The 25,088-nt window shown below is 35.0% G+C and overlaps 1 protein-coding gene across 21 annotated transcripts in view; it reads right to left on the bottom strand.

Annotated features, from left to right (window-relative positions):
• Positions 1 to 25,088, bottom strand: part of NEB (nebulin) — a 210,280-nt gene that overhangs the window by 94,272 nt on the left and 90,920 nt on the right. For all 21 annotated transcript variants that reach the window (XM_070944263.1, XM_070942819.1, XM_070943071.1 and 18 more), the window contains exons 81-107: positions 24,723 to 24,827; positions 24,379 to 24,486; positions 22,400 to 22,711; positions 21,686 to 21,889; positions 20,584 to 20,688; positions 20,224 to 20,331; positions 17,745 to 18,056; positions 16,385 to 16,588; positions 15,374 to 15,478; positions 15,112 to 15,219; positions 14,093 to 14,404; positions 12,441 to 12,644; positions 10,790 to 10,894; positions 10,302 to 10,409; positions 9,702 to 10,013; positions 8,768 to 8,971; positions 8,526 to 8,630; positions 7,018 to 7,125; positions 6,114 to 6,425; positions 5,058 to 5,261; positions 4,815 to 4,919; positions 4,493 to 4,600; positions 3,348 to 3,659; positions 2,292 to 2,495; positions 2,049 to 2,153; positions 1,727 to 1,834; positions 582 to 893 (exon numbers count right to left, since the gene is read on the bottom strand). In XM_070944263.1, the coding sequence (XP_070800364.1) occupies positions 582 to 893; positions 1,727 to 1,834; positions 2,049 to 2,153; positions 2,292 to 2,495; positions 3,348 to 3,659; positions 4,493 to 4,600; positions 4,815 to 4,919; positions 5,058 to 5,261; positions 6,114 to 6,425; positions 7,018 to 7,125; positions 8,526 to 8,630; positions 8,768 to 8,971; positions 9,702 to 10,013; positions 10,302 to 10,409; positions 10,790 to 10,894; positions 12,441 to 12,644; positions 14,093 to 14,404; positions 15,112 to 15,219; positions 15,374 to 15,478; positions 16,385 to 16,588; positions 17,745 to 18,056; positions 20,224 to 20,331; positions 20,584 to 20,688; positions 21,686 to 21,889; positions 22,400 to 22,711; positions 24,379 to 24,486; positions 24,723 to 24,827 (4,899 nt within the window). The remainder of the gene's footprint in view (positions 1 to 581; positions 894 to 1,726; positions 1,835 to 2,048; positions 2,154 to 2,291; positions 2,496 to 3,347; positions 3,660 to 4,492; positions 4,601 to 4,814; positions 4,920 to 5,057; positions 5,262 to 6,113; positions 6,426 to 7,017; positions 7,126 to 8,525; positions 8,631 to 8,767; positions 8,972 to 9,701; positions 10,014 to 10,301; positions 10,410 to 10,789; positions 10,895 to 12,440; positions 12,645 to 14,092; positions 14,405 to 15,111; positions 15,220 to 15,373; positions 15,479 to 16,384; positions 16,589 to 17,744; positions 18,057 to 20,223; positions 20,332 to 20,583; positions 20,689 to 21,685; positions 21,890 to 22,399; positions 22,712 to 24,378; positions 24,487 to 24,722; positions 24,828 to 25,088) is intronic.

The following is a 25,088-nucleotide window of genomic DNA, read 5'->3' as shown; positions in this document are numbered from 1 at the left end:
ACGGAACAAAAATACCAAAAATTCAAACAGAATGTACACCAAACATTCTAGACAACTCTTTCTGAAGCAACTGAAGTACAATTATACAATACCCTAAATTCAAAAGAAGTTAATTTAGTGCAACTTATGCCAGCAAATTTAAAAAGGTTATTAGAATGTGCCAATTGGTTGTTCAAAGGCTTTTTAGAGTTATCTACACTTTGGGAAGCTAAAGCTCATTGAAAATTCTTATTTCTGTGATCAATATTTAAAAATATTTCCACCATCACAATATGGTGTTGTGATATGGCGTGCAAAGGCTACACTCAATGAAGACTTCAGTGAAGGAACAATGTCTCTAGTGTCCTTCTGACATATGTAATCAAGGAAATAAAAGTAGAATTAAGATAATTTTCATGAGCACCTTCTAAAACTTACATTCTTCAGATATGGGGATTAGTGTGGCAGGGAGAAAGTTATGTGGATCAGGATAATGGAAGCTGAAGTGCAAAGCATCTGTTCTACAGCTATGCACTTCAAGGTCTCTTTTGTTGTGCGCCTGACCATAATGCATCTATGTAATCTTGTACTGGTGTACTTACATCGCTCTGAAGTTCATATGCTTTCTTTGCTTGAATCACATCGTTCTGATCCGGCAGGCAAGACCACTGGTGCAGATAATGATGGTAATCAATGTCACTGGCTAAAGCCTGCCCTTGTTTGGCTGCCTGGATAGCCACCATTTCGTAAGGGATGGTTATATTGGCTTTTGAACTGTGGTATGCTTTCTTATAGAGACGGTCATTTTGCATCTTCATTACTCGAGCAGCCCATGAAAGTTTAGGATCCTCCTTGACTGATGGGGTTCCAATGTAATGACCTTTCTGTCTCTCGTAAGTTTCTTTGTATTTATACTGAAGAGAAAAGCAAAGTAAAGAACAATTGAAATGGGTAGGATGATGCACTTTGTGAAAATTAGTATTTTAACAACTCCTATTCCAGCAGGCCAGCCTGGCCTAATTTTTCCCCTTCTTTTTAATTTTTAAACTCAAATTTTAATTTGTTTTAAATCATTGGGAGTTTTAAATTGTCTCGGGCAAAAATTATTTAATTAGGTTTTAATCATGTTTTAACTTTCGTATTTATGTGTTTTATTTCGTGCCTGTTCACCGCCCTGAGTCCTTCGGGAGTAGGGCGGTATACAAATTTAATAAAATGAAATGAAAATGAAAATGGAGGACCTTGAATGAAGGAACAGGTAGATTTCATTATGAAGACGTTTCCATTCAATAGATTTTGAATGCATGTTTCTTTGGAATGTTGTTTTGTAGGTTAGGCATCAACATGATATTATATTGTATAATAAACCATTTTAAAACAATTTTAAAATAGTGATTTTCCCTTTGAAAATGATAGCTTAAAGTGACATATTTAGTAAATGGAGAATGTTTTTTGAATAAAATATTCCCTTTCAAACCAAACTTTATATACATTAAATGTTTCATAGTTATCTGACTGGCACTTCCAAGTAAAAATGATTTTCATTTATTTTAAACTCATGTCTATAGCAATCAATATGAAAAATAATTCTGTAAGAATATCAAAACTGCTGCGGTGTGCCTTGTATGATATGAAGTTTACGTAGAAATTTAAGTTTAAATAAAGTTGCACACTTTGCTAGGTGGGTGATATGAAAATATTCAGTGGTATCAGCAACTACTATATATTTAAACAATAAGCCTCATACCTCACTGGCAATTTCTCTGGAAGATTTCGCATGCTTGAATGAAAGAGCATCAACTTTAAAGTCATAGCCTTTGGCTTTGGCATCATCCCAGGCTCCAGTATAATGTTTCTGCAATGAAAACACATAGACAATTTTCAAGGCTGGAAGAAAATAAACTACAGATATCCCTCAATTAAACATGAAACCCTATGCTCAGAAATAAATCTCATTATATTTATTGGACTGTCCTTCAGAAGACATCTGTAGACAAATGCAGAGTTTCATCTGATAGACAAACAGCCGTTTAAATTTGATTATAAACTAACAAATAAAATTATCTTACATGGCTAACATTCACAGCATTCATCTTGGAGAGCAGAATTTCAGGGGTATCAAGAGGAATATTAATCTGTGCCTTCTCATTATCCCACACTTCACGATATAGTTTCTAAGAAAGTGAAGAAAAGACAGACAACTTTAATTGCTATGTGAAAATCCCTTTAATTTTTCAAAGGTCACCGTATCTCAGTCACACACACTTATCATTTCACATATAACACAGAGGTAATGACTACATTCAGTTTACCTCACTGATCTGTTGTGCATTGACCTTAGCCAGGACAACTGGAGGTGGATCAGCTATACTGGTAAATTTCAGTGCATCTGGGCGTAGCTTGTACAATCTGTCATTCACAAGATCTTGAGCCCTTTTCACTCTGACCACATCCACAGAGCCTTCTGGCATCCAGCCAATCCCACGGAGCCATTCCAGATCAGCTTTATACAAATTCTATGAGACAATGGGTCACAAAAGATAAATAATATGATTAAGCTCATATTTTTAACAAATATTCTTACATAGTAAATAGATAGTTATATAGCATATGGTTTATAGGATGTCAGAAAGTCCTGACTAAAGTCGTTCAATTAATGAAACAACAAAATTGAAAGAAAATCAAACTAGATAATGGAACAAAGATATCAGAAAATTTAAATCTGTTAATCATCTTGATTAAATAGACAGAAAGGTTATTAAGGCATTGAATGTATTCCAATCTGTCTAGACAACTCTAATTCCATTGAAGTGCATTCCTACAATGCCTTAAATCAAAACAGATCAAAACTTAAGCAAGTTTAAAAAGGATATTAGACTTTGCCCAATTGTTTGTTCAAAAGTTTCTGGTATGTATGAATAGTTTGGGAAGCCAAAGCAGATCTGATATATATGTATACTTTGGGAATTCTCAACAACTTTTTTATATCGTGGTGACCAAAACTGGATGCAGTATTCCAAGTATGGCCTTACCAAGGCATTATAAAGTAGTACTAGCACTTTACGTTATCTTGATTCTATCCCTCTGTTAATGCGGCCTAGCGCTGCATTGGCTTTTTTGGTGGCTGCAGCACATTGCTGGCTCATATTTAAGTGGTTGTCCGCTAGGACTCCGAGATCCTTATCACAGTTACTGCTATTGAGTCAATTCTATACCTGTTCACTTTACCTAAGTGTAAAACCTTACTTTTCTCAGCATTGAACTTTATTTTTTTTAGTTAGGGCCCAGTGTTCAAGGCTGCTGAGATCATTCTGGATCTTGAGTCTATCATCTGGGGTGTTGGCTATTCCTGCCAGAAGTGTACTTACATCGCTCTGAAGTTCATACGCTTTCTTTGCTTGGATCACATCGTTCTGATCCGGCAGGCAAGACCACTGGTGCAGATAATGATGGTAATCAATGTCACTGGCTAAAGCCTGCCCTTGTTTGGCTGCCTGGATAGCCACCATTTCGTAAGGGATGGTTATATTGGCTTTTGAACTGTGGTATGCTTTCTTATAGAGACGGTCATTTTGCATCTTCATTACTCGAGCAGCCCATGAAAGTTTAGGATCCTCCTTGACTGATGGGGTTCCAATGTAATGACCTTTCTGTCTCTCGTAAGTTTCTTTGTATTTATACTGAAGAGAAAAGCAAAGTAAAGAACAATTGAAATGGGTAGGATGATGCACTTTGTGAAAATTAGTATTTTAACAACTCCTATTCCAGCAGGCCAGCCTGGCCTAATTTTTCCCCTTCTTTTTAATTTTTAAACTCAAATTTTAATTTGTTTTAAATCATTGGGAGTTTTAAATTGTCTCGGGCAAAAATTATTTAATTAGGTTTTAATCATGTTTTAACTTTCGTATTTATGTGTTTTATTTCGTGCCTGTTCACCGCCCTGAGTCCTTCGGGAGTAGGGCGGTATACAAATTTAATAAAATGAAATGAAAATGAAAATGGAGGACCTTGAATGAAGGAACAGGTAGATTTCATTATGAAGACGTTTCCATTCAATAGATTTTGAATGCATGTTTCTTTGGAATGTTGTTTTGTAGGTTAGGCATCAACATGATATTATATTGTATAATAAACCATTTTAAAACAATTTTAAAATAGTGATTTTCCCTTTGAAAATGATAGCTTAAAGTGACATATTTAGTAAATGGAGAATGTTTTTTGAATAAAATATTCCCTTTCAAACCAAACTTTATATACATTAAATGTTTCATAGTTATCTGACTGGCACTTCCAAGTAAAAATGATTTTCATTTATTTTAAACTCATGTCTATAGCAATCAATATGAAAAATAATTCTGTAAGAATATCAAAACTGCTGCGGTGTGCCTTGTATGATATGAAGTTTACGTAGAAATTTAAGTTTAAATAAAGTTGCACACTTTGCTAGGTGGGTGATATGAAAATATTCAGTGGTATCAGCAACTACTATATATTTAAACAATAAGCCTCATACCTCACTGGCAATTTCTCTGGAAGATTTCGCATGCTTGAATGAAAGAGCATCAACTTTAAAGTCATAGCCTTTGGCTTTGGCATCATCCCAGGCTCCAGTATAATGTTTCTGCAATGAAAACACATAGACAATTTTCAAGGCTGGAAGAAAATAAACTACAGATATCCCTCAATTAAACATGAAACCCTATGCTCAGAAATAAATCTCATTATATTTATTGGACTGTCCTTCAGAAGACATCTGTAGACAAATGCAGAGTTTCATCTGATAGACAAACAGCCGTTTAAATTTGATTATAAACTAACAAATAAAATTATCTTACATGGCTAACATTCACAGCATTCATCTTGGAGAGCAGAATTTCAGGGGTATCAAGAGGAATATTAATCTGTGCCTTCTCATTATCCCACACTTCACGATATAGTTTCTAAGAAAGTGAAGAAAAGACAGACAACTTTAATTGCTATGTGAAAATCCCTTTAATTTTTCAAAGGTCACCGTATCTCAGTCACACACACTTATCATTTCACATATAACACAGAGGTAATGACTACATTCAGTTTACCTCACTGATCTGTTGTGCATTGACCTTAGCCAGGACAACTGGAGGTGGATCAGCTATACTGGTAAATTTCAGTGCATCTGGGCGTAGCTTGTACAATCTGTCATTCACAAGATCTTGAGCCCTTTTCACTCTGACCACATCCACAGAGCCTTCTGGCATCCAGCCAATCCCACGGAGCCATTCCAGATCAGCTTTATACAAATTCTATGAGACAATGGGTCACAAAAGATAAATAATATGATTAAGCTCATATTTTTAACAAATATTCTTACATAGTAAATAGATAGTTATATAGCATATGGTTTATAGGATGTCAGAAAGTCCTGACTAAAGTCGTTCAATTAATGAAACAACAAAATTGAAAGAAAATCAAACTAGATAATGGAACAAAGATATCAGAAAATTTAAATCTGTTAATCATCTTGATTAAATAGACAGAAAGGTTATTAAGGCATTGAATGTATTCCAATCTGTCTAGACAACTCTAATTCCATTGAAGTGCATTCCTACAATGCCTTAAATCAAAACAGATCAAAACTTAAGCAAGTTTAAAAAGGATATTAGACTTTGCCCAATTGTTTGTTCAAAAGTTTCTGGTATGTATGAATAGTTTGGGAAGCCAAAGCAGATCTGATATATATGTATACTTTGGGAATTCTCAACAACTTTTTTATATCGCGGTGACCAAAACTGGATGCAGTATTCCAAGTATGGCCTTACCAAGGCATTATAAAGTAGTACTAGCACTTTACGTTATCTTGATTCTATCCCTCTGTTAATGCAGCCTAGCGCTGCATTGGCTTTTTTGGTGGCTGCAGCACATTGCTGGCTCATATTTAAGTGGTTGTCCGCTAGGACTCCGAGATCCTTATCACAGTTACTGCTATTGAGTCAATTCTATACCTGTTCACTTTACCTAAGTGTAAAACCTTACTTTTCTCAGCATTGAACTTCATTTTTTTTAGTTAGGGCCCAGTGTTCAAGGCTGCCGAGATCATTCTGGATCTTGAGTCTATCATCTGGGGTGTTGGCTATTCCTGCCAGAAGTGTACTTACATCGCTCTGAAGTTCATACGCTTTCTTTGCTTGGATCACATCGTTCTGATCCGGCAGGCAAGACCACTGGTGCAGATAATGATGGTAATCAATATCGCTGGCTAAAGCCTGCCCTTGTTTGGCTGCCTGGATAGCCACCATTTCGTAAGGGATGGTTATCTTGGCTTTTGAACTGTGGTATGCTTTCTTATAGAGACGGTCATTTTGCATCTTCATTACTCGAGCAGCCCATGAAAGTTTAGGATCCTCCTTGACTGATGGGGTTCCAATGTAATGACCTTTCTGTCTCTCATAAGTTTCTTTGTATTTATACTGAAGAGAAAAGCAAAGAACAATTGAAATGATTAGGATGATGCCTGCAGTGTGAAAATTGGTGTTTTAATGATTCAGGGACTTTGAATGAATGAACAGGTCGATTTCATCATTAATAAGTAACCATTCAATAATATTTGAACACATCAGAATTTAGGAATGTTGTTTTGTAAGTGAACATCAACCATATATAATATAGTTTAATAACCGAATGTAAAGTAAATATACTAAAACAGTGATTTCCCCTTTTTAAAATGGCAGGAGAAAGTAATATTGAATTCAAAACTTTAGGGCAAAAAATATTCCTTTTACTTAAATATCTCACCTGTTATCTGTTTGGCAGTTTAGGATGAAATAAAAAAATAAATAAAAAGCTTGAATTAAAGCTGATATTAAAATCTCAAATTTTGAAATAAGTAAATATAAAAAAAAATGGAGGATGCATGCAAAAATATAATATCCTTGAAGAACAGCAACTGGTTGAATCTATATGTGTTTCAGATGAAGATATCTAGTAGCATACCCTGCCATCTGTTTGATATGAAATGATACGGTAATTTTAGATGCAACATTTAAATAACAGAGTTCATACCTCACTGGCAATTTCTCTGGAAGACTTTGCATGCTTGAATGAAAGCGCATCCACTTTAAAGTCATAACCTTTTGCTTTGGCTTCATCCCAGGCTCCAGTATAATGTTTCTGCAATTAAAAAATAAGCACAAATTTCATTATAGTCAAAAAAATACTAAATGAATTACAGGAGACTACAGATATTCCTCAAATAGATATGCAATTCCTATGCACATCTAGTCAGAAATAAGCCAGTGGACAAAAGATGGTGGAAATCCGTGCCTTCTTAGAACACAATTAATTGGCACAATATATGATAATGTTATGTTATGTATAGAGGATTGTATGTTTGTTAGTATAATTTACTGGGTTAGGGATTTTCTGTCTTTCACTGTGAGTTAATGAGATGTATTGTGTTGGGGGGGATGCACTAAGGGAGGCTCAGCCAATCTCATTGTATACATGTTGTGCAATGAATTGAATTGAATTGAATTAATTTGATCTGAACCACATAAAGAACTTTTTCAGCATCCAGCAAAGTTAAAACAACTAATTCCAACATAGCATGCTGTGGTGTCCAAAAAAGCCATTACCAAATTTACTATAACGATGGTTGTGCCAATTTATTTTTTACCTTCCTAAGAGATTTCTCCCATTTTAATTATATTTCAAAAAAATAATAATTTACTGTTCAATTACAAATGTTCCCAAGTCATATAAACTCAGTGTAAAAATAATAAAACTAATAATTCATTGATTCTACTTCATTTTGTAATTGACCATCGCTGGCCTGAATTACAGATATAAAATGTCATTGTTTTGTTGTTTCAACAAATACGACAATATTTCCTAATGTTAAGTCCTTCTTTCTTTCTTGATTCCCAATAGATCCTTCTTTCTTTCTTGATTCCCAATAGATAAGATTAGTGTATTTCAAGGAATATTCAAAGAGATCCGAAAGTAGATTTAATTTAACCTTAGCTGCGATAAATACTTGTCATGAATCCTCTCTGTGATTTCTCTCTAATCCTCTCTATTAAAAACTTAGTATATGGATCTCCTTTTTCTTCAATCATTTGTTTCCTTTTTTGCTATCTTTATTTTATTCCTATGTTATTTTCTTCTATATAATTATGCACGTTTGAGCATGTGCATGTACGTGTATATACCTATATTATGTTGTTATTGCAGTGATTTGTATTTTATTTTAAAATATTTTTAAATCATCACACTACATGGCCTATTTGCATTTTATTTAAAACTATTGTTTCAAATCATACTACATGATCTGTCAAATTCATAATAGGACAATTTTATAATTCTATATATGCTTCTTTGGTTCCTGAGATTGAAGTATCAGTTTAATTGTTGTTCTAAAAATAAAAATATAGAATAGACATGCAACTTATAACTCGAACACCTTTATGTTTTTAAGAGCAATTAACAAGTAGGGCAATATATTTAGGACAATGTAAAAAAGGAATATTGATATTCTTAACAGGATTTATACAATTAGTTAATTATCTTACATGGCTAACATTCACAGCATTCATCTTGGAGAGCAGTATTTCAGGGGTATCGAGAGGAATATTAATCTGTGCCTTCTCATTATCCCACGCTTCACGATACAGGTGCTAAGAAAGGGAGGAAGGAAAGACAATTTTAATTGCTGGGTGAAATTCCTTTTAATTTTTCAAAGTTCACTGTATCTCAGCCACACACCGTTATCATTTCACATATAACACAGAGGTAGTGACTACATTCAGTTTACCTCACTGATCTGTTGAGCATTGACCTTAGCCAGGAGGACTGGAGGTGGATCAGGTATACTGGTAAATTTCAGTGCATCTGGGCGTTGTTTGTACAACCTGTCATTCACAAGATCTTGAGCCTTCTTCACTCTGACCACATCCACAGAGCCTTCTGGCATCCATCCAATCCCACGGAGCCATTCCAGATCTGACTTGTAAAGATTCTACAAAGAAACCCATCAGTCTATTAAGATACTACTACTACTTACTAAAAACACCACTGAGGCTTCTCTACTCAAAATTAATGTATAATTATTCTTATCTCTTCACAGAGCCATTCAGTTGACATAAATGTGATGTCATATACGTATTTATTTAGTTTTTATTTATTGAAGATTTATACTATTGTCTATTTTATCTATCGTAAGATAACATGGGTGGCTTACAAACAATAACAAAACATAAAAGGCATAAAAAGTTTCCTCATACTAGCTTGTGAGGATACTTGAAAAATGCATTCCTCTTGATCCTCTTTTTAAGCCGCATTGTTTTTATAAGAGTCAATTACAAGAAATTGTACTTTTTATAAAGTAACTCTGCTTATGATAACTGTATTCAGTGCAGAGCAGCACAGATATAACACAGATTTACCTATTTTTTATACCAAAATATGATTAAAATTTAAAACAAATTGTCAATAAACAGGAATAAAAAAAAATTATAATTCTATGCAAATAATTCTCTATATATGGATAGCCAGCTCTGTTCTATTTAACATGCAATCACAAATGGGATTTGATTTTTTTTTTTTTTAATGATGATGATGGCTGCAGAATGTATGCAGGGCTTGGGTTACTATAGATGCAACCATAATAATTCACCAAATGTAGTATGAGACAAAATAAGCTAAGAGGCAAAAAACTATAATGCAAGATGTAGTAACTTTCTACTCACATCGCTCTGTAGGTCATAGGCTTTCTTGGCTTGGATGACATCATTCTGGTCAGGCAAACATATCCACTCATGGAGATAGCGGCGATAATCAATGTCACTAACCAGCTTCTGACATTTTTTGGCCAACAAGATGGATAGCATGTCCACTGGACTATTGAACTTGGTTTTAAACTTCTCAAAATATTTCTTGTACTCCCTTTCACTCTGCAGTTTTGCTACATGCATTGCCAACACTAGTTTGGGATCATCATGGATATCCCGGCATCCAATATGATGTCCCACTTGCCTACGGTAACCTTCTTTGTACTTGTACTAATGAGGAAACATAAACAAAACATCAGTTTTATAAATTACGCATAATCTAATTACTAAAATTACATTCCAACACTTCAACACTATACACTGCATTGTGCCCTCTTTTTATATAGTTACAATCTGCCAACAGCCAATACCTAATGAATGAACTGTAAGCAATTAAACTGACAGGTATGATTTGATTGCCAGGATTCTATATGATCCTTATAAAAGGTATGGACAAAATATTAATTATTTATTTTACAGAAGATGAAATTGGAAATGCCAAAGAATAGCAGACGATACCTCACTAGCAATATCCCTAGAAGACTTGGCATGCTGGATTTCAATAGCATCCAATCTTAAATCATGACCTTTCTTCTTCATCTCCTCCAATCCAAGTTGATAATGTTTCTGTGAAGGAAAATAAATAATACATATTCCAGTTCAAGGCATGTCATATTTATAAAAATATGTAACTTTTCTTTATATATTATATCATATCATATCATACCGTAGTACATTATGATCTGCAAATCTGCAGATCTGCAGATATGATCTGCATTATGGCTGCAAACAATGGTAAATTTATGGGATTGTTATGATAGGGAAAAGCTTTTCAGGTTACTCTTAAAAATTGCTTACAAAGGTACTCTCACATTATCAAATTTGTATTTATATAATTGTAACTTTGGAGAGTATTATAAACTGTCAAAGAAGAGTCATCCTCAGAAGAGGAAGAAACATAAGGAGAGATCATGGAAACATTAATATTTAATTTTTTAATTTCTTACTTTACTGTAGTTCACAGAATTTGCTTTGGACAGAACAATCTCAGGAATGTCAAGTGGAAGCGTGTACTGTGTTTTTTCGTTATCCCAAACTTCACGATATAAAGCCTGAAGGGAGAAAAACATATTTATCATAGGTTAATGATAACATATTGTAGGATATATTTCACTGACAAAAATATTCTCATTTGAAGTTGGACACATGGACCTTCAAATCATTTTACAATTAGGGTTACACTCAACTATTTGGCTTCAAGACCAAAATAAGCTCTGCAAAAGAATTGATATTTCATAGGAAGGTAGAACGGAAAGCAATGGGTCCAAATTACCACAGGTGTAAGAGACCTTGACAATGCTACACTGGCAGTGAGCAACCAATTTGGCTTCATCTTACCTGCAATAAATTTCCCTATCTAGCTAAACAATATCTATGAAATATCTGCAGAGTTCTGGCCAAAAAAAACAATAAATATATCACAACTTAGCTGTGTGATATATTTATTGCCAAGTCCTGGTGAAGAAAGCCTGCTAAAACTATCAGTAATTGAATGGAATTTAGGTAGACTTACATCTGACTCCAAATCTGAAGCAAAAGATAAATCCTTGTAAGTCCATCATTTTAAACCATGGGAAAAGATCCCATACAGGTAGTGCTCAATTTACAATTAGTCACTTCGCAACCATACAAAGTTCTGACAGACCTACCTGGGGGTTAGTTATGACTTGGATTCGAGGTTTTGATGGTTGCCCATGGGCACTTGGCAGGCCACATTTATAGTCCTTTGCAGTATCCTATAGTCATGTGACTATACATCACATGACTACCATCATGTGATGGTAAACTGGCATTTACTTTCATTTTTTGCCAAAACCAACCCCATAGAGAACCATTGGTTCACTTAACGACTGTGTTGCTCATTCAACAACTGCCGCAAAAGGGATTGGCCACGTGATCTTTATGACTGTCACAATTTACAATTGTAATGGGCAGGTTCCATTATGGTCATAACTCAAACACTACTACTATATGCATCTTAGCTCCTATTCCCATTGTCTAAGAATTAAGCCTTCGCTTAGATTAAAATTGAGTCAGTTTCTTCAGTGTAAGTTCTAAAGAAATAGACAATATTTCTATGAGCAGTATGGAAGACGAGTTGTGGGTATATGGAAAATCAGAACAATGATTTTAATTTTAAAAAACCCTTAATGTTTGCTTTTTCTCACATATCTTTCTACCATACTGAAATGAGAATGCATGGAAAATATAAGTCTTATAGTTTTATAAAAAACAAAGCAAACCTCCAAAACCTAAAAGAAAAAAATTTCCCTTCCTTTGCAATCCCTAATCTTCCTAAAACATTTTCCATTTAATGTTTAAAAGGATGTACAATTACAACTAAAGCTGGAGCAAGTTGGGAGTTAAAGTGTTCAGATTTTTTTTTCCCCCAAATAAGGCTTGTTTTCAATGACAATATTTTTCACGGGGAACACTAATCCTTCTACATCCATCTAGCAAAGTATCAATCAACAAAATTGAAGCTTTTGTACTTTTTTCCAGTGTTCATTGACATCCTAGAAATGTATCTCACTTCAGTGAATGCTGATTTTAAATAGAAAGATGTGGCCCCCAGTAACAATGACAAATACTACTCACCCCACTCTGCATCAAAGCATTGGCCTTAGCCAGGACAACTTCCGGGGAATCAACAATAGCTGTGAATTTCAGAGAATCTGGTCGCTGCCGGTACAATCTTTCACACACCAGATCCTGGGCATTCTTCACTCGTTTGACTTCCACAGAGCCTTCTGGTAGCCAGCCAATTCCACGTAGCCATTCCAAGTCTGCCTTATACACATTCTGTAAAAAAAAACAACAAAATCAAGCATTTCCTAGGCGGAACAGAAGTTCTGGGCTAATCTAAGTAATGTAAATTCATCAGGGTAATGAATGCCTTGATCAACCTCTCCAACTTCTTTTCCAGTAAAGATATTCATATTTATTTCATCAGAGATCATTCCCACTGAAATAAAGGGCAACTCCCATAATAAAAATAAACATTGACAAAATTACTATCAGTCGATTACAAAAGGTGGGATTTCTTGAAACAGCCTATATCCTTAGCATCATCAAACAGCAGAATCTACCTATCCCAGGTCTTCGAGAAGGATTTGATAGATGTATAAAAATGCTAAATTCAGTCTAAACATCTGGCTGACGGTATGACCAACCACAATAAAACATTTGCCTATCCCAAGTCCCTGGAAAGGGCTTGACATGTGGACAAAAATACTAAATCCAATATAAACACCTGGTTGACTATGCAACCAGCATAATATATATGCTGTTGTCTGAATCCCACCAACTACGGACAGTTTCCTGTATGCCACTGAAACACCTGGAAGCAGATTCTACTACTAATGGCACAGGTGATATATTATTCCACTAACGTAAAAATAGCACATAATTTTCAAAGAGCCCCAGGGGGCTTAAAAGAGAACCAAGAGACACTTTGGTGTGATAGTTTAAGGCTCCAGGCTAGAAACCAGGAAACCATCAGTTCTAGTTCTTGTACTTGACCACAAAGCCAGCTGAGTGACTTTGGGCCAGTTCTTAGGAAGTGGGCAAGGACAAATCACTCCCAAAGAACCTTGCCTAGAAAACTGTATAACTGCCTAATCCAGGCAGTCGTCAGGAGTTAAAAATTGACTTGAAGGCACAGGTGCGCGCGCACCCACACATATATGGTTTACTTCCAAACAAATTCATAGATTTGCAAATAACAGTACAATGTAGCTTATTCTAGAGTTGGGAGATAAATTGCATTCAGGGATTTCCTATGAGAAATTTCTCAATCTTGTTGGAAGTTATACTATTATCCATTTTGTCAGCTGCTCTCCATTCTCAGGAAGAAATTAATTTTTGCATGCCTTTCACATGTTCTTTCACTAAACAATAGTCTTACTCAGACATATGTCACCTTGCTGTGCCCAGGGGTAGGGCGTTCTCTGTGGGTGCTCCCACCCTCTGGAATGAATTACCTACTGAGCTCCGGACGGCTCCTGATCTCCGCTCCTTCCGTCGGGACTTGAAAACTTGGCTTTTCAAACAAATAGGCTGAGACTGATTCCGGGCTTTATTATTTACTACTAATTAATTATTTGGATTAAATTATGATTTTATTGTACTTGTTTCTTAACTTGTGTTCGCCACCCTGAGTCCTTCGGGAAAATGGCAGCATATAAATACATGTAATAAATAAATAAATAAATAAATAAATATGCATTTTACATTTGAACTATACGTACATCACTCTGGAGTTCGTATGCTTTCTTTGCTTGAATAATATCATTCTGGTCTGGCAGGCAAGTCCATTCATGCAAATGTTTGCGATAGTCCACCTCACTAACCAACTTCTGACAATTCTTAGCATCTAAGATTGATAGCATGTCAACAGGACAATGGATATTTGCTTTACATTGTTCAAAGTTCTTCTTGTATTCCAGATCACTCCGAATCTTGCCTGCATGGGCAAACCATACCAACTTGGGATCATCTTCCATTTTTTGAACCCCAACATAATGCCCTTTTTGCTTTTCATGTGCTTCTTTGTATTTATACTGTAACAGAGAACAATACATTTTGGAATGAATATAAATGTTACTAGGAAAGCTAACAATGATTCAACTACTAAAGTGATAAAAATCAAGAGAAGGAGGGAAATTTGGATTCAATTTTCTTCAAAATCTCATATTGAATCAACTTTGACTAATATTTTGGGGACATTTGAATATCATTGTAAAATATAATAAAAATCCCTTTGTACCATGGTATCAGAAGAAGGGTTCTTAATACACATTTTTCTACAACAGTTTTTGAGTGAGGGTGAAAAAAAGCCAATATTTGCCTGATACACAAAATGATTCCAATGACAAAAATCAAATAGGGAAAGTAGATTTCTTCATTTTCCAGACTTCTTTTTATTTACCAGAAGGGAACCCTAAATGAGCATTTAAAGCATTGAGCTAAGAAACTGTGCTGTGTGTTAGCACAGTTCTTATTATGAAAAAATTATTCCATGTTATTTGAACTGGGACAAATAATACATCGTAATGTTAAAAATCAATAGATGTTTATTTTAAATTAATCTCCCTATGTTCTTGCCATCTATAGCCAATAAACATATAACCTTGTTATATATCATTCTGGGTCAGTCTAATTAACTTTTCTAAAGGTCACCTGTCTATTCTATTAATTTTTTTTTATTTCTGTGGTTTCTTTTTTTAAAAAAATAGGGAAGTTACTGGATAGGAAAGCATTTGCTCACATCACTAGCAATATCCCGTGAAGCTTTTGCCGCTTTAATTGGAATAGCATCGGTTCTCAGGTCATAACCTTTCATCTTAGTATCTTCCCATCCTTGGACATAAAGTTTCTGTAGAAGATGTGATAAAAAGATACCTGACTGTAAAATCAGTTGTAGCATCTAGAGTTTAAAATCAATTTGTTCAAACATTCATATTAGTTCTTGTAAAGTGAAAACAACCCTCCAAATTATTAAATATCCAACAATGTTAACATTGTCTTACATGGCTGATATTTGCAGAATTTGCCTTGGCCAGCAGAATTTCTGGGGTATCTGGCATAACATTGATTTTAATTTTATCAGTATCCCATGCTTCAGTGTATAATCGCTGTGAAGGAATAAGGGAAAAAAAAGATTTGATTTTTGCCTACAGAAAATATGAATCGAAATAGAACGTGAGACTATAACATTAGAAAAATTCATATTCATTAAAAATGTTATCTAAAATTTGTAATGAAACTCAATGAGGGAAATTTCCATATGTACCATATGATAAACTATATTTTACAGACATTATTACACTTTTTTTTCTAGTTCGGATTTTCTGGCTGAACATGTTTAAAAGAACACTTGCGTTCAAGATCCGAAAACTCAACTTTATCAAAAAAAGTCAACAAAGAGCATCTTAATTCTTAATTCTTTTGGACCTGAGACAAAGCACATGTGCTCAAAAACTTAGAAAAAATGCAGATAGATTTCCAATACATCAAAGCAGCATCCAAATCAAAACTTGGTAGAAACTCCTTAAGATACTTTGATTCATATGCCAAAAATTGCCACAGAGATTAGTGGATTTTGTGGTTCATTGCATGTACAATTCCATGATTTCAGCTCATTTTTCATGGGGCAGCAATCCCTTCTTTGTCTTTACATTCCTATGCCATGCTACTGTTTTTTTTTCTCTTAGCTACAATATTCTGTACTATTAGTTTTTCAATACAATCAATAGTCACACTGGCTGGAAATTATGAGACCTGTAATCTGACTGGTTTGAAAGTCCAATTTCTGAACTAACAAAGTAGTTCATTGATCCACCAATGATCAGTGATGGAGAGCTTTCCTTCCCTACGTATATTCAAGCAGAAACTAGAAGGACATCAGTGAAGGATGGTTTTATTTGGATTTTGGCTCCGAGCAGGCTAAATACATCCTAAATTTAGCATGTGATCATTCCATTTCCTAAGCAAATTATTGTCTGTTATGGAAGATTAGTTACTTTGTTCAGAAAACCTACCTTGCTCATTATCTCAGCATTATGCTTTGCTAATTCTACATCCCAGGCATCTGTGATACAGGTAAATTTCATTTGATTAGGTGGTTGCCGATATTTATTTTCACTTAGGATTTCTCCAGCTCTCTTGACATGTTCAACATTCAGTGAACCAAGAGGCACCCAGCCAATGCCTTTCAGCCATTCTAGATCTGACTTGTAAAGAGCCTGAAACATAAATAGCAATAAACTATTTAGATAAGTCAACAAACATGCATTACAACAACTTTGGAGAAAAAAAACATTTCTGGCTAATTGAATTATGAATTTGATTTTAAAAACTTCAGGTGAAAATGATCTATGATGCTGAAATTCACCTAAAAGTGACTCAATTGATTTTCAGCAGCTTTACATGTTATAAAATATAAACAGGCATCATGATATGCATATTTAAGGAATAATGATGACAGCCAAAACCATATTAAGTGTAATGTTGCAGTTAATTATCCATTTAGGGTAAATGTAATGAATAAATATTAAAAAATGAAATAATAATGTTGAGAGGAAGAATCTCAACTCCTCTTTAATATGTTTATTTGTTGTTGTTGTTTTCAATCCCAAGTAAAACCCAAAAGCTATTCATACTTTAAAATTCATGTGAACTGTATAAAACAGTTACCCCGGTACAAAGTTACATTATGAAAAATCTGCACAATGCATATAATGTGCAAAACATTTTTAAAAATCCTTGCAAAAACTATTAGGCATAAAATATTCTATTACATTGTGCATAGAACCACATATAAATTTTAGTCCAAAGTTATTTTTTAAAACACCGAAGTGAATATGATAACAGAGAAATGAAAATTAAGAAACCATGGGATTATGAAATTGACACATCTGTGAACTACCAGTGAGAAATAATAAGAAATTAAACATACCTAATAAGATGAGAAAGGGGAAAAAATTGCAAAGCCTATTTTACTTCTGATTTTCGGGAGGGGGGGAATATTGTCTAAACTGAAACAGTATGAATTGAAATTCAGACTGTGATACATGAGTCATTAGAGTGGGTAGTATAAAGAGGAAAACTTCCTCAGTATTTGAATATATCTGTTAGCTGACAGAATGATTTTCCTAAAAAGGACACACGGACAAGTCCTTCCCACACGTAGCATCCTGTATTCCATATCAGCCTATTTCAGATACTCAAGGAATTATTTGGAACTGCAAGGGCAGGGTAAGGCAGCGTTCTTGGGAGAGAAGGAAAGCTTCAAATATTTTCCCACTCTCTCCTGCACACATGACTTTTTAATGAATCACAGACCAATCTCAGTAGAAGAATACCAATGCATCCATTTTACATTTTCCACATCATACTTACATCACTCTGCAGATCATAAGCTTTCCTAGCTTGGATGACATCATTCTGATCTGGTAGACATGTCCACTGGTGCAAGTAATTGCGATAATCAATATCGCTGACCAGTTTCTGACAATTCTTGGCCCCCAAGATTGACAGCATATCCACAGGACTTGTATATTTGGTCTTCAGTTTCTCAAAGACTTTCTTATATTCTCTCTCACTCTGCATCTTGGCTACATTTATAGAATGCAATATTTTAGGATCATCTTCCACACTACGAGCTCCAATGTGATGGCCCAGTTGCTTGCGATAACCTTCTTTGTACTTGTACTGAAATGTACACAAATATTTGAGTTGCCAACACAGAAAAGTACTTGTTCTGAAATTGTTCAGTAATTCAAAAGGAAATCATCATTTTAAAAGTAAATCTTTAAATCTTTAAAAACATAAATCTTTTTTGTGAACTTATAACAAAATATTAGGAAAAATGGATTCACTCACCCAATTTTATGTCATAGTTAAAGACTGATATATTTTAAATGGGATTTTTAATCCCCATTATCTGTTTTTTTTTTTTAAATATCTCCTTCTGTTTTTGAAGTCAATATACTAGATTACATTTATAATCAAGGTTTCATATGTGGAGGGGTTTTTTTGTCATCTTATGCTAGCTACGCCTCTCCATATGTCATCCTTAGTGAAGCGTGCAAACCAGCATCTGCATTTCCTGCATCGGATAAGGAGAGCACACCTTTCTCCTTCTGTTCTGTCCACTTTTTACAGAGGCACGATTGAGAGCGTTTTAATAAACTGTTTGGTTTGGCATCACTGTTTGGTTTGGTGGCTGTAGAGAGAAAGTCCATTCAGAGAGTGGAAAGGACAGCCAAGAAGATTATAGGAAGCTCACTTCCCGTTATTCAGGATACTGCTTATAAGTGCCTTGTGCTTAGAGCTCAAAGCATTGTTAGAGACTCCCACACACCCACTTCACGAACTGTTTCTGTTGTTCCCTTCTGGGAGGAGGTTTCACAGTATTTCTAGCAGGACTACCAGATTCTGTAACACCTTTGTTCCCTATGCCATCCGTCTGGTAAACTTGCAGAATTCATTTTTCTCCCCATGTACATGTATACATCCGAACTAGACTGTGTTGTTTCTCTGTGTCATATAATATATGTGGGTATATGCATAATTTTGCATTTATTTATTTATTTATTTATTTATTTATTTATTTATTTATTTATTTGTTCATGTTTTGTAGTGTATATTGGAGATCCTTTGAGAGCTGTATGCAACGAAATTTCATGTTAATATATGCCAATTACATTCAAAGTGACCATAAAGTTATTCTAAGACTATCTATTAATGATTTTCCTTATCAAATTTGAAATTTGTATTTGGCATGTAAAATCCTTTTCTATCTATAGTTCACTGAATTCATAGGTTTAAAACAGGGATGTCAAACTGGATTTCTTCGAGGGCCAGATCAGCATTGTATTTCATTGCAGGGGGGGAGCGGGAGGGAGAAAGGATGGACGCCTCTTGTAGCACTTTGCCAGACAAAATGGGGCATGGGGGGGTTGCGTGTGGCCCCCTCGTGCCTCGTTTTCAGCCTCCCCAGCCTCCAGCAGCACTCTGCTGGCAAAAAATGGGTCGCACAGAGGCTCCGTGGTAGAGTGCTGCAGGAGGCTGTAGAGGCCCAAAATGGGCTGTGAAGGGGGGGGTCACATGTGCCCCCCCGCAGCCTATTTTGGCTGGCAGAGGCACTGTGGGCCGGTCCTTTGATATTTCCAGGCCAGCCCCGTAGGCCAGATTTAAGCACCCCAGGCCTTGAGTTTGACATCCCAGGTTTAAAATAACAACTTTAGATAATTTAAGATTTTAGTCCTACTATGTGGAGTATTTAAATTTTCCTCCTCCACACCAATTAAAATGTGCAGATAAATGTCCACAAAATTAAAAGGCTTTTTCATTCTGCGCCATTGAAGCAATGGTCACGTGAACCAGAAATCCAGATACACCCTGGATTTGGAAATCTATGCTACAGTAATTCTTCTAAATTTGTTGTCTAGATTTACAGCTGCCCACATATCAAATTATTACCTATCTCTCTTCTCAAGTTTATTCTCTGCTACCTGTACAACAGCTGAGATTTTTCTGGAATTATTTTGCAAAACTTGCTTACTCACAGTATGTATTTATTTATTACAAGCTATTTTATTCTGCTTTAGTCATTTTGACTCAAAGCAGCTTACAAGCAGGGACATAATTCCTCAGTGCCGCTAAAAAGAGCTACAACTGTTCATTCTGATTTTGCAATTCACAGTATGAATTCTTTCCCATAAACTCTCAGACAGATCTGCTTGGGGATATTTGAAGTATTTCCTGTAATAATTTCTATGTTCAGTAGGATATAAAGTCATTTGGGACTTGCTGATTTGCAAAACATTTCCTTTTAAAAAATCAGTACTATTTATGGAGACAAGTAGCCACTTACATCACTGGCAATAGCTCTGGAAGCCTTGGCCGCTTGAATTGGGATGGCATCAAGACGCAGGTCATAGCCATCTTTTTTTGCTTCCTCCATGGCCAGTCGGTACAATTTCTGTAAAAAAAGAAGAAAATGTTAGTTTCAGTGCTACAAACAGAAGTAAATAAAACATTCTATACCTTAGCAAAAATATGATTCTTGATTGTTCTATACTGTATAGATGGAAGTTCTTCAGTGCAACTCAGGAACTGAATCTTCACAAAACTCAACTAGGACCCCAGACCTTGTAGGAAATGTTGCCATTACCTGCAAATCCTTGAAGGAGACTCAGTTCTTCTAGTGGCTTTTACTAGTTCGTATACTCACCTGGCTATAGTTTAATTTATTGAACTTTGCTAGGACGATTTCTGGCGTATCAGGCATGACATGGATTGTGCATTTATCAGTATCCCAAGCTTCAGTATACAGCCTCTGCAGAACAGAATCAGAAAGAGAGTTAGCACAAAGTGGTGGCTGTTTATGAATAGTCCTCCATTCATCTGGCTCTTGTAGCATAGACACTGCCTTCTGAGATCAAATTAAAAATCTGGTGAGCAGGAAAGACACTACTCAGAGCAAAGTGTAAGATATTAATGTTTAGGACTCATATTCCAGAGGAAAATCCAGATTCAAAATGTAGTTCAGTCAGGGCTGTGTGTGAAGCTTGACATTTTACTTCAGCTTTATCCTTCTTTTAGATTTGTTAGATAAAACAGGTGTCAATCCCACTTTGTTCCAAATCCCCGGCTTCTTACAACTCATCAGATTTGTAAATATAACTCCTAAAAGTACCAGCTGGGAATTATGGAAATTTTCATTCAAGCAAATGTAGAAGGCATCAATTTATGGAAATAGAGTTTAAAGTTCTGTGCAGCAGAAATCTATGTGAAAGTCATAACAGTTTGTGGATGGTATATGATATAAACAGTATTTATCTAGCAAGAATTAGTATCTTAAGGGCCACATTATTTCATTTAAAAAGTTATAGGATATCTCAAATATGTATATGCATAAAGAGATGGATAGCATATAATACTAATACTAATACTAATACTAATACTAATACTAATACTAATACTAATACTAATAGACTGAGTTTTATATTTAATGAATAAAAGAGATAATAATAATAATTACATGGAAATCACTGGGACTTTAAAAAAGCTTTAAATTAATTCTAACCTTTTGAATTTTATTTGGAATCACCAAATATCTTGCAATAACTAATAAGATAAGGTTGTTTTATTAACTGAAAGAAAAATTCTCACATTCATATTTCAAAGATTCCAATATTTCAATTATGAAGTTTAAAATACAATTTTTAAATCTATGGAAAAGGGGAATCATTGGGTCTGAAATGAATCTTGAACAAATTGCATTATTTTTTCAAATATTATTCAGCAAGCCAATTTTATTAGCTAATATTCACCTTGTTCATGGTTTCAGCATTATGCCTGGCCAATTCCATTTCTAGAGAATCTGTCACACTAGTGAATTTGAAATTCTCTGGAGGTTGGCGGTATATCTTTTCACTCAGGATCTCTCCTGCTTTCTTGGCACGCTCAACATCCACTGAACCAATAGGGACCCAGCCGATGCCTTTTATCCATTCAAGGTCTGCTTTGTAGCAATTCTGTGAATTAAAAGTTCATTAGAAAGATAGTCTTGTATTTTTGGAAAAACAATTGGATCTAATGACATTTATGACACATTGTGTTCAGGTTGATGAAAGAAATGTAAAAAAAACATCCTTCAAAATCATGAAAATATCCAAGTCATGCTCAAGTGAGTCCTAATCTCAGTCTCTTGTTTGATATAAAACATGTAAGCATGTGAAAAAAAATTATTTGGATTAAAACAAAATCAAAGCTTCAGAAAATAGTAATAATATTTTTTTTACGGTTTTCCAGAGTTTTGTATAATTCTCTAATATAAACTTACAGAAAGAGATATGGCCATGAAGCAATAGAGCAACCTAGGAGAATAGTCTTATCTGCTTATTCATGCATTCGGCTTTGGTTAAACAATTACATTCCACTTCTATCAATACTTTGTATTGTATGTGCACATGGGAGAAATGTGCCTGAAATATTATAGTTTCCTCTCTTTCAACTGATATCATCGAAGATGAAATTATACTCACATCACTCTGCAGATCATAAGCTTTTCTAGCATGGATGACATCATTTTGATCTGGGAGGCATGTCCACTGGTGCAAATAATTACGGTAATCAATATCGCTGACCAATTTCTGGCAATTCTTGGCCCCCAAAATTGACAGCATATCCACAGGACTGCTATATTTGGTCTTCAGTTTCTCAAAGACTTTCTTATATTCTCTCTCACTCTGCATCTTGGCTACATTTATAGAATGCAATATTTTAGGATCATCTTCCACACTACGAGCTCCAATGTGGTGGCCAAGTTGCTTCCGATAACCTTCTTTGTACTTGTACTGAAATAAACACATATATTTTAATCACAGATTAAATACTATCTGGGTTGGATTATTGTTAAGCATGTTTAAAAAGAGAGATCCCATCATCATTTTAAATAATTTTGTGAATCTTTTTCATTGACTTGTATTAAAAACTCTATTAAAAAATGGAATTTCTCATCCATGTTTAGTTCATAGTTGAAGAACTAATTTAACATGGTTATTTTTTTGTATTTGTTTTTTTTTAATCTCCAGTTTTGATTTTAAGAAGAATTTATTTGATCATATCTATAATCAAGATTTTATATTTGGTTCTTTTGTCAGGTTTTCCTAGGTACATTTTTGTCTTTATTAATGCCTTTTGTACATATTTTCTAGAATTTGAACTCTGTATTCTGTATATAAAGTTCTGTTCCTTCCATAGTTCACCAAATTCATAGGATTAATACTGAAATTCAAGATTTTAGCCCTACAAATAGAATATATAATTTTCTTTCTTCATAAGCCTCAGTATATACCCACATTTCTACACTACCACAAGTATTTTATATTATGCACCTGGAAGCAATGTTCTCATGAATGAGAACTACCCAGTGCCCAAGATTTGGAGAATTATTGGCATAGAATATTGGATCCTACTCTACATTAATTATTCTGAGTTTATTGTCTAGCTTTACAGCTGCCCACATATCTAAATATTACAGTCTACATATCTCACTATTATAATTGTCCCCATTCAACTCTAGAAGCAGCTGACCATTGAATCAGAGATGTTATTCTGGCATTTTAATCATAAATTAATTAACACACATACACACACACACACACATATTCCTCAATGCAGTTAAGAGAGAACCACAACACTGCATTCTATTTTTGTAATTCACAGCATAAATTCCTTCACAGAAATTATTCCAGTGAAGTTGGAAGCACTTCCTGCAGTAATGTTATGTTTGATAAAGTACAGTTTGTGATAAAACAATAATATAAATAATATAAGCATAGTATAGTGTATTAAATGTATATGCCGCCTGACTCCGAGAAACTCTAGGTAAGGGATGTCAAACTCATGTCATCACGGCAGGGTCACATGATGTATCGGGACTTTTTTTCCCCTTCGCTAAACTGGGCGTGGGCATGGCCAGCGTGTGACGCATCTGGCCCATGGGCCAGGAGTTTGACAGCCCTGCTCTAGGTGGTTTTCAATTGTTAAAACATTTTAACGACTGGGAACAATACAAAGAAACAGAAGACCAGCACAAGACAAAGGAACAAAAATGGCAAAGAAAATAAGCCCAGAGGAGAACAAAAAGAAAGGGGCATCCATCATCCTCTCCAAAAGCCTGGGGGGAAGAACCAAGTCTTTAAGGCCCTCCAAAATCAGAGTAGGGTTGGAGCTGTTCAAATGTCAGGGGAATCATATTCTAGAGGGCAGGTACTACTTCCAGGATCCCAATAAGTGGCATTGCTAAATCAATGGAATCTGGAGTGCACCAACCCTATCAGATAAAACTGGTTGGACAGATACTATGGGAGACAGGTGGTTCCTCAAATAACCAGACCGTATGCCATGTATGGCTTTATAGATAGCAACCAGCAGCTTAAATTGCACCAAGTGATCTGCTGTTTTTCAAAAAGTTTACTTTAAAAATCATTGATATTTATGGCGCTAAGTGGTCACTTACATCACTGGCAATAGCTCTTGAAGCCTTGGCAGCTTGAATTGGGATGGCATCAAGACGTAGGTCATAACCATCCTTCTTTGCTTCCTCCATGGCCAATCGATACAATTTCTGTAAAAAAGAAGAAATGTTTGGTTTTAGTGCTATGCAGTGTTTTTTTTTTTTCCTGATACACTTGGAAATAAGAAAGCTTAGCAGATATGTTAGATGGAAGTTCTGGTGCAAGTCAGGAAACTGGATCCTGAAACAATCTAATTAGGACCCCAGACCCTGCAGTAAACGTTGCCATTGCTTGCAAGCCCTTGAAGGAGACTCGGTCTTCCATTGGCTCTTGTACTTATACTCACCTGGCTATAGTTTAATTTGTTGGACTTTGCTAGGACAATTTCCGGTGTATCAGGCATGACATGGATTGTGAGTTTATCAGTATCCCAAGCTTCAGTATACAGCTTCTGCAGAACAGAGTCAGAAAGAGAGTTAGCACAAAGTGATGGTTGTTTATTAGTCTTCTAGCTAACAATGTCTTCTGACAGAAATTTTCTTTTGCAATTAAATTAAATTTTTTGCTAAGAATGAAATTCATTATTCTGTCACTGTATATTGTATAATTTTGTAGGAAAATAAGACCAAAAGACACATTAGGGTTTACTTTCTGGTTAGGTCTTATTTTCAGGGAACTACAGCAAAATAGGAAGTTAAAATGCCAAGAAAGA

The sequence above is a fragment of the Pituophis catenifer genome, unplaced genomic scaffold, assembly GCF_029215685.1.
Source record: "Pituophis catenifer annectens isolate HBS135680 unplaced genomic scaffold, rPitCat1.0.hap2 SCAF_1, whole genome shotgun sequence".
In the NCBI taxonomy this organism is placed as follows: Eukaryota; Metazoa; Chordata; class Lepidosauria; order Squamata; family Colubridae; genus Pituophis; species Pituophis catenifer.
This window is presented reverse-complemented; position numbering and strand designations above follow the sequence as displayed.